Here is a 13,408-nt window from a genome sequence, read left to right on the forward strand (position 1 = left end):
ACTCAGCTCTGTGGCAAAATCCTAACTTTATAATCACCTAGATTATCTGGAAAACTGAACATCGATGATTGTTCACAGCTCTGCCAGTACTTGTCCCAGCAACTTTTATACTCTCTTGACATGGTAGCAATTTCTGTTCTTGATCTTTCTCTCTTTAACTCTTCCAGTCACCCTCCCATCTTCACTTTCTTGTCTACCCAGCCTATCCTAGAGGCCCACCAATTCCCCGAATTCCTTCTGGGCACCCACCACAGCCTCCCTCTATCTTTTTGCTATATTCCCAACTAACTTGCTATTTCCTGTAGTTACCTTGGTGGTTTAAGGCATAGACTGGGGGAGTCAGACTCTTTGAAGCCCATTTCTACCACTTAGTAGTGATTCTACTTCGAATAAATCATGCTATTTTTTATGGCTTCCACTTTGCTCAGCTGGAAAATAATAGTAGTACCTATTTGTGACTATCACAAGTATTATGAAGATTGAGGTAATATATGTAAAGTGCTTAGAGGATTATATAGCACATAAGTGTTCAATAAATGCTTACTCTTATGACAACTCAACTTCTTGATGCTACTTCCTTATAAAAGTCAAATAAGAAAATAAGTGCAAATATATGTCCAGGTGTGCAAAGACAAACTGGCAAAAATCTTTTTTTATTCCTCTTTCTAGATATTGCCAGTTTAAGGGAGACTTTTGAGAAAATACCCTTGTAGGGCCTGAGACTCTCTGATACCATCATGTTAACTGTTTCTCTTCCTCATTAGAGGTATATAAGGTTAACAGACTGATGAATGTCTATTATTTTTAAGGCAAGAACCTCTTTCAAGAAGACAGAGTTTAAAAAACAGGCAGCCTGGGAGCAGCGGCTCATGTCTGTAATCTCAGTACTTTGGAAGGCTGAGGCGGGTGGATAGACGGAGCTCAAGAGTTCAAGACCAGCCTGGGCAACATGGTGAAACCCTGTCTCTACCAAAAAATACAAGAAATTAGCCAAGTGTGATGGTGCATGCCTGTGGTCCTAGCTACTCAGGAGGCTAGGAGGTTGGAGGATCACTTGAGCCTGGGATCCAGAGGTTGCAATGAGCCGAGATTGCGCCACTGCACTCCAACCAGGGTGAGAGAGTGAAACCCTGTCTCACCAAAAAATAAAAATAAACCAAAAAGAACAACAAAAAAAGCCTACCAGGCAGAAGACATGAAAAGACATCTCACAAAATAGAAAACAAGAATGGCTAAGAAACACATTTAAAGATGCTCATCCTCATTAGTAATCAGAGAAATGCAAATTAAAGCCAAGGTGAGATAATATTACACACACCTGAGATTGGCAAAAACTAAGTCTAACAGTATCAGATGTTGGACAAGATACTCTGATGGGCATGTAAATGGTGCAATCATTTTGCAAAACATTGTGATGTTATTTACTTTACAAAGCCAAACATTCACATATCCACAAAGCACAAAACTGCAAGCAACCTTATCCACTGACAGGAGAATAGATAAATCGTGGTAGAGAAGTATGTTCACATGAGAAACGGCAAACACACTCACACATACACAAGTGAAACATATCTACAGTAATGCCATGAATCTTAGAAACAATCTTGAAGGGAAGGGAAATGAGTATGTATATAATGTATAGGAAACGTATATAATGTAATGACACTTTACAGATTCTTTTTTTTTTTTTTTGAGACAGAGTTTCGCTCTTGTTACCCAGGCTGGAGTGCAATGGCGCGATCTCGGCTCACCGCAACCTCCGCCTCCTGGGTTCAGGCAATTCTCCTGCCTCAGCCTCCTGAGTAGCTGGGATTACAGGCACGTGCCACTATGCCCAGTTAATTTTTTGTATTTTTAGTAGAGACGGGGTTTCACCATGTTGACCAGGATGGTCTCGATCTCTTGACCTCGTTATCCACCTGCCTCGGCCTCCGAAAGTGCTGGGATTACAGGCATGAGCCACCGCACCCGGCCTACTTTACAGATATTAACCCATTTAGTTCTCTATTCGAGGTAGGTACTATTGCTCTCATTTTATAGATAAGGAAATTGAGGCAGAAAGAGCTTAAGTAACTTGTGCTAACAGGTGGAGGTGTCAAGATCTAGCTAACGTTTCTTTCATGCTTACACAATACCAGACACTATACTGCTTTGCCTAGATTATCTGTTTCATGAAAGATGCTTTTTATAAAGTGTCATTTTTTTGGTCAGATAGACCTTCCTAAATCAACATGACGAGTTAGAACCGGAGAATCAGTTAATTACATGCCTTGGCATTCTTCTCCCAACTCTATCACCAAAATGCAATATGAACTGAGAGTTTGAACTTCATTTAAGTAATCTTCTAAACCATTTTCCAAATATGATTTTTGGAAACCCAGAATGTGACTCAGTGTCAACGCCCTAATGCCCTGAGGCCTGGAATTTTCCTTCAGTCTACATTTTTCAGAATGCTAATACCTTAATAAAAGACATGAAAATAAAGGAATTCTCCTCGGGGAAAACCATCACCCAGAAATCTCCTCCCCAGCATTCTTTTACTTTCACCCTTAAAACCTTAAGGGAAGAACTCCAGCAGCTAGAAAGGGGATCGTTCCTTCTTGCATGGCAATAGTTCATCTCAAGAATAATGCTTGTAAATTTGTAATTCAGCATTGTATGTGGAGCAGGGGAGGAGAGCTGGGAATCCAAACCCTGTGTTTTCGTCCCAGCTCTGCCATTTAGCTGTAGAACACTGGACAAATCCATTAGCTTCCCTGGAGCTCATGTTCTTCAGTTCTACACTTCCATTCTGTTAAACCTGACAAGTGTTTCATGAAAACTTCCTAAGTGCCATCCACCCTGCCAGGCTTTGGGGATATGAAGATGAGTAAGACACAATTGGCCATAGAGGAGTTTCTAGCCATTCAGGAGCTTTCTTTCTACAGTAGAGGACTGTGCACCAGGTAGTTAAGATGCCTACACAGAATGTGGGTATCCAGGTGGTGGAAACATTGTGAAGAGTGAACACTGCTACCATACTATTATAAGAGGTCAGCTTTGGGGCCCAATGTAACTAAAGATATCTTCACTATAACCCTCATTAGCTTTGTGATAATTAGGCAAGTTACCTAACCTTCTGAAGAATCAATTTCCTCATCTCTAAAACAGAGATAATAATTGTACTGTCTTCATTTTGCAGATCAAATAAAATAATGTATGTAAAAAAGGAGGGTGGATAGTCATCCTAAGTAAATGTTACCTGTCCTCCTCCTCCTCCTCTTCATCACTATTATTAGTATATAAGTTGCTCCTAAGCAAGGCATTGTGACAGGGTCTGGACATCTAGGTAGACATCTGTTCATCAACCTTGCTTAGCCCTAGCTTACTCAGTAGAGGATGTCACTGAGGTGAACATTCAGTTCTTGCTCGCATATCTTTCCTGAAGATGTTCACATGCGTTAAAGGAATGTTAAGAGGCCAGTGCAAAGTAAAATTGATTTTGAGAAGGTTATTTCTAAATGTTCTGAATTATGAGTGGGATGCAGTTTAGCACAGAAGCAGCAAGAGGACGCATTTTGATAAAGGTAGTGTTAATTCATAATTTTGGGAGATGTTTGAGTGAGAAGTGAAAGTCATGCTGAATAAATTTGACTTGTTAACGAAAAGAGTCAAACTCTGTAAAACATTTTAAGAGATTTATTCTGAGCCAAATATTAAGTGACCATGGCCCATGACACAGCACTCAGGAGGTCCTGAGAACATGTGTCCAAGGTGGCTGGAGTACAGCTTGGTTTTATATATTTTAGGAAGACATGAAACATCAATCAAATACATTTAAGAAATACATTGGTTTGGTTCAGAAAGGTGGGGCAACTCAAAGCAGGACCTTCTGGGCTATAGAAAAATTTAAACATTTTCTGGTTGAAAATTGGTTAAGTTTGTCTAAAGGCCTGGAATCAATAGAAAGGAATGTTCAGATTAAAGATAAAGGATCGTGGAGACCAAGTTTTATTGTGCAGAGGAAGCTCTCAGACAGCAGCCTTCAGAGAGAGTAGGCTGTAAATTGTTTCCTATTGGACTTAAAAGGGTGCCTGGCTCTTAGTTGATTAACTCCTGGATCTGGAAAGAAAGGAAGGAAAACAAAGGGGGAAGGGGATGCTCTATAGAATGTGGATATTTCCCACAAGAGACCACAGGGCAGTTTCAAGGTATGGCAAGGAAATATATTTCGGGTTTAAATATTTTTTCTTTGTCTCATAATATGCCAGAGTCAGATTGAAAAGTAAGTCACAATATATAGCATGAGAGAAAACTCATCTGATGATAATTTATAGTTTGTAAGGCATGACTCCCCAGACCCCTTAGGTAAGAATTTGGGTAAGATAAAAAATCAGAGCTTAGTCCTCAGATTTGATTTGAAAAAGTATGCTCTAGAAGTTATAAAGGAAATGATAAATCTGACTAAAAAGAAATTATTATAAACTCATGTATAAAAAAGTTATATATTTAAAAAATATAAACTAGCAAAATATTTGCCATATATATGACAAAGGGCTAATTTTGTGAATATACAAAAAACACATACAAATCAGCAAGACGATGAATAACTTAAAATAATGGACAAAGGACATAGACTATTCAGGAAAAAAGACATACAAATAGGCAATACATGTGCAAAGATGTTCAACCTCATTTACGATTAAAGAGTGAAAATTAAAATAGATACCATTTGGGCAAAGAATAAAAAGAGATTAACATAACCAGTATTGGTGAGGGTGTGTAGTAACTGACATGCTCATACACAGTTGATGTAAATGAATGTAATTTTTGAGGAGGAATAATTGATAGCATGTTATAAAATAAAAGACCCTTTCACTCTCACTAATAAAAATTATCCTACAAATATACAATTCATAAATGCACCAAGTTTTAGATACAAGTATGTTCCTAAGAATTGTTTGTAATAGCCAAAAAAAGAGTCCATTAATGAAGACTGTTTAAACAATGACAGACTCATGCAGTGAAGGATGAGACGGCTACATATATTGATAGAAAATGTTCACATCGTATTGTTAAAGAGGCAAACTTAAGAACAGTGTATAGAGTACATTTCTGTTTACATGAAGGAGATATAAATTAGCTTATATATGCATAATAATGCTCTAGAAGGAAACAAAATTTTTGTGATTGTTAGCACTGAAGATGCAGGAAGGAAAACATTACCTTTTACTGAATTATCTTCTATACTGTTTGAAAATTTTACCGTGAACATTTATTACGTTTACAATTAAGAAAGGAGGAAACTAAACCTTAATTAAAAAAATTTGAACAGCAAATAAGTCATTACAATATTTCTGAAATTAGTTTTAAAAACTGAGTAAGTTATTATCTCAAAAGATGAACTTTCCTTTGCAACTGTTAGTTATATCATTAGGTGATTCCTCCGTAAGATGAAGGAATTTCTCCATTATTTTATTTATCTAGTGCTTAGTAATGCTTACTTTATGCCAGGCACTATTTTAAGTGCATTAATCATTGTATAATCATGGGTGATTATTATTAATATCCCCACAGTACAGATAAGAAAATTGAAGCAGATAGAGGTAAAATAACCAAGGTCACATAGCTAGTAAGCTCTAGAGCTGAGATTCAAACTCTAGACACCTGACTTTGGGGAATCCATACCTTAACCACTATGCTTTGAGCTTCTTGAAGACTTTTTGTTTTTTATTTTTATTTTTTTGAGACAGAGTCTTGCTCTGTCACCCAGGCTGGAGTGCAGTGACATGATCTTGGCTCACTGCAACCTCCGCCTCCCAGGTTCAAGCGATTCTCCTGCCTCAGCCTTCTGAGTAGCTGGGATTAGAGGTGCCCACCATCATGCCTGGCTAATTTTTGTATTTTTAGTAGAGACAGGGTTTTGCCATGTTGACCAGGCTGGTCTTGAACTCCTGACCTCAAGTGATCTGCCCACCCCCACCTCCTAAAGTGCTGGGATTATAGGCGTGAGCCACTGTGCCCAACCATGCTTCTTGAAGTGTTTAGAAATCTTTAGCATAGTCTACCTGGGTGATATGATTATATAACCTGCAAACAGGCTCATATCATATACCACAAGCTCTTTCTAGGATACTTCCAGATCAAACCTATCCACTTTTCTGACCTTCTGGAAGATCTAATAGAAAACAAGATGGTACAAGAGAACAAGACTGGGCCTTGTTGGGCATGGAGTAATAATAACGGGCCTTTTAACAACTTTCAAGGTCGACACAAAACCTCAACACAGTGTAACAGCAGATCTTTGTTGAAACATTCTTGTTAATTGCTGTCTTTAAACCTAAAAGGGCTGATCTCAGGCAACTGTGGGGTAAAATGTGGCTGATCCATCAGTCAGTAGAAAATAAGGTTAAGCCAAGAAGGACTATCATGGGGATGGAAAGCTGAACTGTTTGGCTGAATTTCTGTATTTTCCAAGTGATGTCAAGGTGAAGATATTTTTTTAGCTGCAGAGGCTCAAGAAGACATGCTTTATCACCTAATCTTGTTGACAGTGAACATGTTTCTTGTTTAGCATTTTCCTCAAGGGTTATGTCAAGCTACATCAGGGTTACTTTTTCTAACCCTAGAAGTGAAGGGATTGATGAAATGGTGGGGCCTTGTTGATGGTAAATAAGGATAGTAAAGTTATCCACTGGACTCTCCCCTATGGCTTTTGAATTGCCTTTTATTCTAACAAGTTTCTATTGAAAACTTACTCTATGTGTAAGCAGGTTCTTTGAAGGGCTAGTGGGCATCCCAGTTGCCAAACTTGGTAAGGAAGGTTGATCACTGAATCTTCATTGGTCACTGAATAGCGCCATGTGAGGCATTCTGAGAGGTCCATTATTCCTGTTGGTTTGGGACTGAATGCACAATTCTGTGTAAGGAATGCGTTGCTTTTATTTTCAGTGGACTATTTTGCACTGTGGAGGGTGTCTGGTAAGGGATATGACATACTACAGCACTGCCATGAGCAGCAGAATGCCCAGCACGGGAACAAAAACACATGATGGAGGCCATGCCAGGAAAACTTCATGTCAGACAAGGCCTGGGCACTGGGAGAGGTTTTCTTTACCTTTCGTTTTTAAGAGAAGGGGTTTCCCTCTGTCACAGAGGCTGGAGTGCAATGGTGTGATTTTGGTTCACCGCAGCCTCGATTTCCCAGCCTCAAGCAATCCTCCTGCCTCTGCCCCCGAGTAGCTGGGACTACAGGCATGCACTGGCACACCTGGCAACGTTTTTTATTTTTTTGTAGAGACAGGTTTTCATCATGTTGTCCAGCCTGGATTCGAACTCCTGAGCTAAGGTGATCCATCCTCCTCAGCCTCCTAGTGTTGGGATTACAGTATGAGCCACCCCACCTGGCCAGTTTTCATTACCTTTGAATAGAGATGGGGACCAGTAATCCTATGTAGATCCAATTTCTCAGTTTATAAAGACTGTTGGGGATCTCAGCTCTCTGGTCACCTTATAAGCTGACTACCTAAACAATGAGAGACATACTAGATAACCTTAGGTGGCGCTTGGAACTGAAGGTTCGCTTCTGGTGAAGGAGTCATAGTCTGACTTAATTGCTGATAAAAATATGATTTGGCAACAATATCTTGATCTAGAGCTGTGCTGTTCAATGTGGGAGCTACCAGGCATGTGTGGCTATTTAAATAAACTAAAGTTAAATAAAAATTTCAGCTCCTTAGTCACCTAAGACACATTTCCACTGTTCAACATTAGTATGGTAGCTAGTGGGCTATCATTAAGGACAGTGAAAATTCATGAAACATTTCTATCATTGTAGAACGTTCTTTTGAATAGTGCTAAGAGAGAAACAAAAAGTCCCCAAAGATATTCTATCAAGAGACAACATCTTCATGGCTTGACTGACCATACCTCATAGGCCATATAATTTTTATTCTGAACCACTAGAGATTTGAAATAGAAAGGGAGTAAGATCTTAAAAGTTTGGTGTGAATTGTGAAGCTTAATTCTTTTCAGTAAAGACACCTTCTGTTAGGGGTAAACTATGGATAATGATCATAGGCAAGGAGGTGAGAGCAGAGCATGTGATGCTCTTTCTCAATCAGGGGAAGTTAGTGCTTCCCCTGATTGAGAAAGAGTATGTGACCTCATTAGGCAGAAGGAAGTGGTCAAAGGCACTTTTGATACACGCACAAGAAATGAGTGTGCTTCTCTTAAGTTTTCTGGAATTTCCTTGGTTGCTGACCTCCTTACCTTTTGCATTAAATTAAATTGGTAAAAATAGGTTGGGCATCCTAAGAAAAGGATGAAACTTAACACCCCGTTCTGGCTTAAAAGATTCTCAATGCCTTCCTCAAAAGGAGAGTAATTCTTTCATTAGTGCTGTTTCATGTATTAGTCCATTTTCACACTGCTATAAAGAACTCCCTGAGACTGGGTTATTTATAAAGAAAAGAGGTTTAATTGACTCACAGCTCCACGTGGCTGGGGAGGCATCAGGAAACTTAACAGTCATGGCGGAAGGCAAAGGGGAAGCAAGACACGTCTTACATGGCAACAAGAGAGAGGGTGAGGGTGGAACTACCAAACACTTTGAAACAATGAGATCTCATGAAAACTCCCTCATTATCACAAGAACAGCATGGGGGAAACTGCCCCCATGTTCCAATCATATCCCACCAGGTCCCTCCTTCAACACATGGATATTACAGTTCTGATGAGATGTTGGTGGGGACACAGAGTCAAAGCATATCAATGTATCTCTAAAACTTTAAAAGGCATCAAGGAGAGGGAAATCTAAAATAAAGGGAAGACACACTTATAATAGTGTAGGATGTACCTGGTGGCTTGTAGCATGAAGATGCATCTAACCACTTTCAACAGAGTCTCAAGAAACATTTGGTTGTCTCCTCCCACCCAAGTTCTTTGATATGGACTTACGAACTGGGAAATTATGAAGCAATGAAGACTGCTTGGGGTCTTCATCTAGCTCAATATCTAGGGGCCAGGTATCAGGATGCCAAAGAAAATGTATCAGAGAGTAAGGTGTCCCTCATGGAAATTACAAAGTAGGTTAAGACAGATGTCAAGAGGAGGAGGTCATCATTTATAGCACAGCAAGAAAGACTGGAAAAGAGACTGGCAGACACAGCCAAGAGCTGTCTCTGGTAACTATAACAAGAGCAGTTTCCATGAACTGATGAGAGAATTAGGAGGGTGGCTACAGGGAATGAAGAGGGAGTTTCCAGGGCAGTAGTGAAAACATGAGTTGTAGACCTTGTTTAGTCTTGGATATTTCACCAGCCTCTCACAAAAGTAAAAACTCTGGTACCCAATAAATACCTGACGAATGAATCTTTGGGAGAGAAAATCACTGAATGCATAAATTCCTTTATTGAAAATATTGGGATAGCACTGCATTACACATAGTCAATATCCATAAATGAAGGGTCACACGTTTCTTCTGAATGGACAATACTGTTTTACATAGAGAACACAGCATCTGGATATGCTCTCACAAGTATAGTATCATGGACTAAACTAGGTCAGAGTGAAGTATATGCAAAACGACCATTTTGTTTTTTTCCATTTTATTTATTAATAGCATATGGTTGCAGATGGTATAAATGGTAAACATATCATGAGACATTCCTGATATCTCACACCAACACATTATTTAACAAGCAGGTTAAGGTAAAACTGCCAGTACACTCAGTTCTCAGTAGAACTTGAGTGAAATGTACACTCAGGCTACAGATTTAAAATTTTATAGCATTCATTTAAATGTGCATGGAATATAAGTGGGTATAATAATTGGTGATCTGACAGGAGGCCATTGGACAATCTGTTTTCTTTTACAAATTGTCTAAAACAGAAGAATAATGTAAAGGAAATATTCTAAGAATTTTTTTTTAATGCAGATATGTAAATAGTACTTGTTATACATTTTGCCTTTCAAAAATTACTGGGGAAATAATTAATGACAGACCATTTTGAAGCCTTGGCTATTATCTGAAAATTTTTCCCACTAGCAACCAGTCTTTGGCTTTCATAAAAATCAATAATATTGGTTAAGTAAATCTTTACTATTATTTTTGAGAGAGAGTCTCGCTGTCATCCAGGCTGGAGTGCAGTGATGTGATCTTGGCTCACTGCAACCTCTGCCTCCCAGGTTCAAGCAATTCTCCTGCCTCAGCCTCCTGAGTAGCTGGGATTACACGCACCTATCACACCCCTAGCTAATTTTTATACTTTTGGTAGAGACAGGATTTCATCAAGTTGGCCAGGCTGGTCTCAAACTGGTGACCTCAAATGATTTGCTCGCCTTGACCTCCCACGTCCACCTGCCTTGGCCTCCCACAATGCTGAGATTACAGGCGTGAGCCACAGCGCCCAGCCCTTTATTATTATTTAATAGATGTTTTATCATGTCAAAATAGGCTGATATCTTAAAAATAGGTTTTCCTTTCTATTTCAATTTTAATATGAATGCATTTCTTTGTATTGTTTTTTTTCTCAAATAAATGAGTCTAGAAACCAAGACAATTGGTCCAATTTGATGTTTTCTTCATTTGATTTTAAAAATGCAGAAATTAATACACTGAGTCCCTTTTAAGACAGAGGTCTGCTCATTGATGTAAAAGCTTGAAAAAGTTATACAAAGAACACTACGAAAATAAAGTTTTTGTTATTAACACAAATGATCTTATAAGAAGCAAAACATTTTCTTTTCAAAAGCAGGATTTGTTCTAAGTCTAGGTTCACAAAGGTTTTCATTTCTATAAATATGAACTTAAGACTGAGAAATGGTTTCTTCTTCACACAAATATTTTCAAGGTAAGTAACTAAAAATGTACCCTTTTTTTGACTACATGGAAAGCTGGCCTATAATAGTCAAATTGATGAATATTCATAATGAGTTTTTAGAAATTTAGAATTATACACTCATATATATGTATATGTACATATTCATACACACACATATATCTCTATATATCCACATACAGATATATAGACATACGCTGCTTAAGACCTATCACCCTAAACAATGAGGGCAAAAAAAATTCAATATAAAACTATATAAATCAAACAGATTTGTTCCCAAAACATAGCACAAAATGTATTCATTTAATATTTCAAGATTTGACACATTAAAAGAAAAAAAAACTGCCAACACATTTCAGACAATATACAATAATAAATAAAAGTTTCTTTTAAAAAAAAAATCTCATATATTCCCTTTAAGTGCTGTGCACTTTCCATTTTTCTAAATGAGACTAACTTTTTCCATGGCAAATAATAGCTGTACATTTTGGTAATGAAAATTATGCTGATAAATACACAAGGCATGTATATATCCACAGTATCTTTTTTTTCACAGTTACCAAAAATAAAAATTGCATTCAACTCATATCTATAAACACTCTGATTCCTCACTGTTGGATTTGAAGGAAGTGTAAGTCCAAAGTCTTTCCACAACCTGGATTTCAAATTTCTTTCTTCCATGTCTGCCCTCCACATGTACCTTCCTGAATCTTTCTGCAATGTGCTCATGCTCTGAGATGATGGCGGAAAGGAAGCATTGGGTGGGATGAGGCAGCCTGGGCTGGGGCGTCTTCTTCCAGCCAGCTTTAGGAGGGCTGATCGAACCCAGTCTTTTTAATGGTATATTTTAAGGCAGTCTAAATTTCACTCGAATGCCCACACCTCTAGATCCTGAACTATGAAGTCTTCCTTTTTGGAAAGAATATCATTATTGAAAGTGCTGCAAGAGTTGCTTCGTCCGTGGTATAAATCGGCATCTAGCCATAAACCAAATCGTCCCCTGAAAAGGTTTTAAAAAAAAGGTGAAAACACTTCTATCTTACATGGTACACGGCTCACCTTCTGTTCTCTTTTGCTCCCATCTTCTTTCCTTTATATTGTAGACAGGCAAAATTCTAAACTGCTTATAAAGGCATGGTACATTTCCTTTATTTCATTTAAATGACCAGTCTTACTAAAATATAAGTGGTAACAGTGCCTAATTTAGACATATAAATAAATAATTCTACCTTTGATTCTTAAGTGTCATGTGTTGGACCACTGTCCTAATTCATCTAAGCACATGGATTAGTTAAAATCATCTGACACCGAGGTTTTAAATACATGGATCAAAACAGACCCACTCAGGTGGTAAAATGGCAATAAGAAAACAAAAACCTTACCCTCCACCGCCAAGTTCTAAAGAACTTATGTCTCCATTGATAAAATACGAATTTTCTCCACTCCACTTAAAGACCTTGGGAAAGAAACACATAAAAAGAAAACAGACATTTTAGCAAAGAGGAAATATGAAATAGCATCTATGTGTAAAAGGGAACCACCTCACCCCATTGACTGAGGAAGCTCCTGACTGCCAGACCTGGCCCACACCAGAATGAGATCTCCCAAAGGGTTATGAAGGAGGGAAGACCTTTCAGGCACATGCTACCTCTGACCTGCAACTCCTCTCCGGATCGCAACCTGAGCAGCCCAGAAGGCCAGGGACCCTAAGCAGTTTGCCAGCTACAGTCATAAAGGGCTGATCCAGCCTAGAGTCAACTGAGGAGAAGTTACAGGACAGCTGTTGTCCCAATGCCTATCCCCCGCTTCCCCAACTGCGGACACTGTGACTATGGGAGTTGGTTATTTCTCCTATCTAGGTACCTTGAAATGAGGGCTGAATGTGTAGAGAAAAGTTTCGCCTGTGCCATAATAGTGGTCACTGAACTTGAAAGGATGAGTTGCATATGCTCCAAAAATCTGTCAAAAGAAAACAGAAATGTTACCTACATTCAAACCTCAATCTCCCAAAGCAAGGCTTTCTGAACTATTTTTGATACATCATGTTCTGAGATCTATTTCAGCAAAGATTTACTAAATTGGCACTCAAATTTAAAAAGATCACCAATAAAAGGATAAACAAATATCCTCAGCTCTAATTGGAACCCAAGTGGCCAGGCTTCCTGGTGCATGCAAAATTGATCTGACAAAGCTCAGAGAACATGTTTGTTAAAGGCCAACAATTTGTTCCAATTTTAAAAGACTTCCAAAGTTCACTATGGAGACAAATTTCTGTTACTGAATATGCATAACATAATAGAAACATTAGGCAACAACAAGATATATCTTGCACACAGAAATGAATGCTTGGGACAACAAAGTCACATCTTTTACGTATTTTATAAGTGGAATCATGGCTGGGCATTTCCCCAGAGAAAATAAACTTTCATTTCTTTTGATTTGTAACAATGAATTATTAATATGCTTATTAAATTAAAACTATATCCTTTTATTTTTTGAGACAGAGTCTCTCTCTGTCACCAGGCTGGAGTGCAGTGGTGCAAACTCGGCTCACTGCAACCTCTGCCTGCTGGGTTCAAGCAATTCT

At 38.5% G+C, this 13,408-nt stretch overlaps 1 protein-coding gene across 3 annotated transcripts in view; it reads right to left on the reverse strand.

Annotated features, from left to right (window-relative positions):
* Positions 1-9,367: 9,367 nt before the first annotated feature.
* Positions 9,368-13,408, reverse strand: part of NCOA7 (nuclear receptor coactivator 7) — a 161,422-nt gene continuing 157,381 nt past the window's right edge. For all 3 annotated transcript variants that reach the window (XM_012475709.2, XM_012475707.2, XM_012475710.3), the window contains 3 exons: positions 12,685-12,780; positions 12,204-12,277; positions 9,368-11,821 (listed from right to left, as the gene is read on the reverse strand). In XM_012475709.2, the coding sequence (XP_012331132.1) occupies positions 11,686-11,821; positions 12,204-12,277; positions 12,685-12,780 (306 nt within the window). In that variant the 3' untranslated portion in view covers positions 9,368-11,685. The remainder of the gene's footprint in view (positions 11,822-12,203; positions 12,278-12,684; positions 12,781-13,408) is intronic.

This window comes from Aotus nancymaae, unplaced genomic scaffold (assembly GCF_030222135.1).
Source record: "Aotus nancymaae isolate 86718 unplaced genomic scaffold, 86718_ANA_hifiasm-v0.15.2.pri h1tg000040l, whole genome shotgun sequence".
In the NCBI taxonomy this organism is placed as follows: domain Eukaryota; kingdom Metazoa; phylum Chordata; class Mammalia; order Primates; family Aotidae; genus Aotus; species Aotus nancymaae.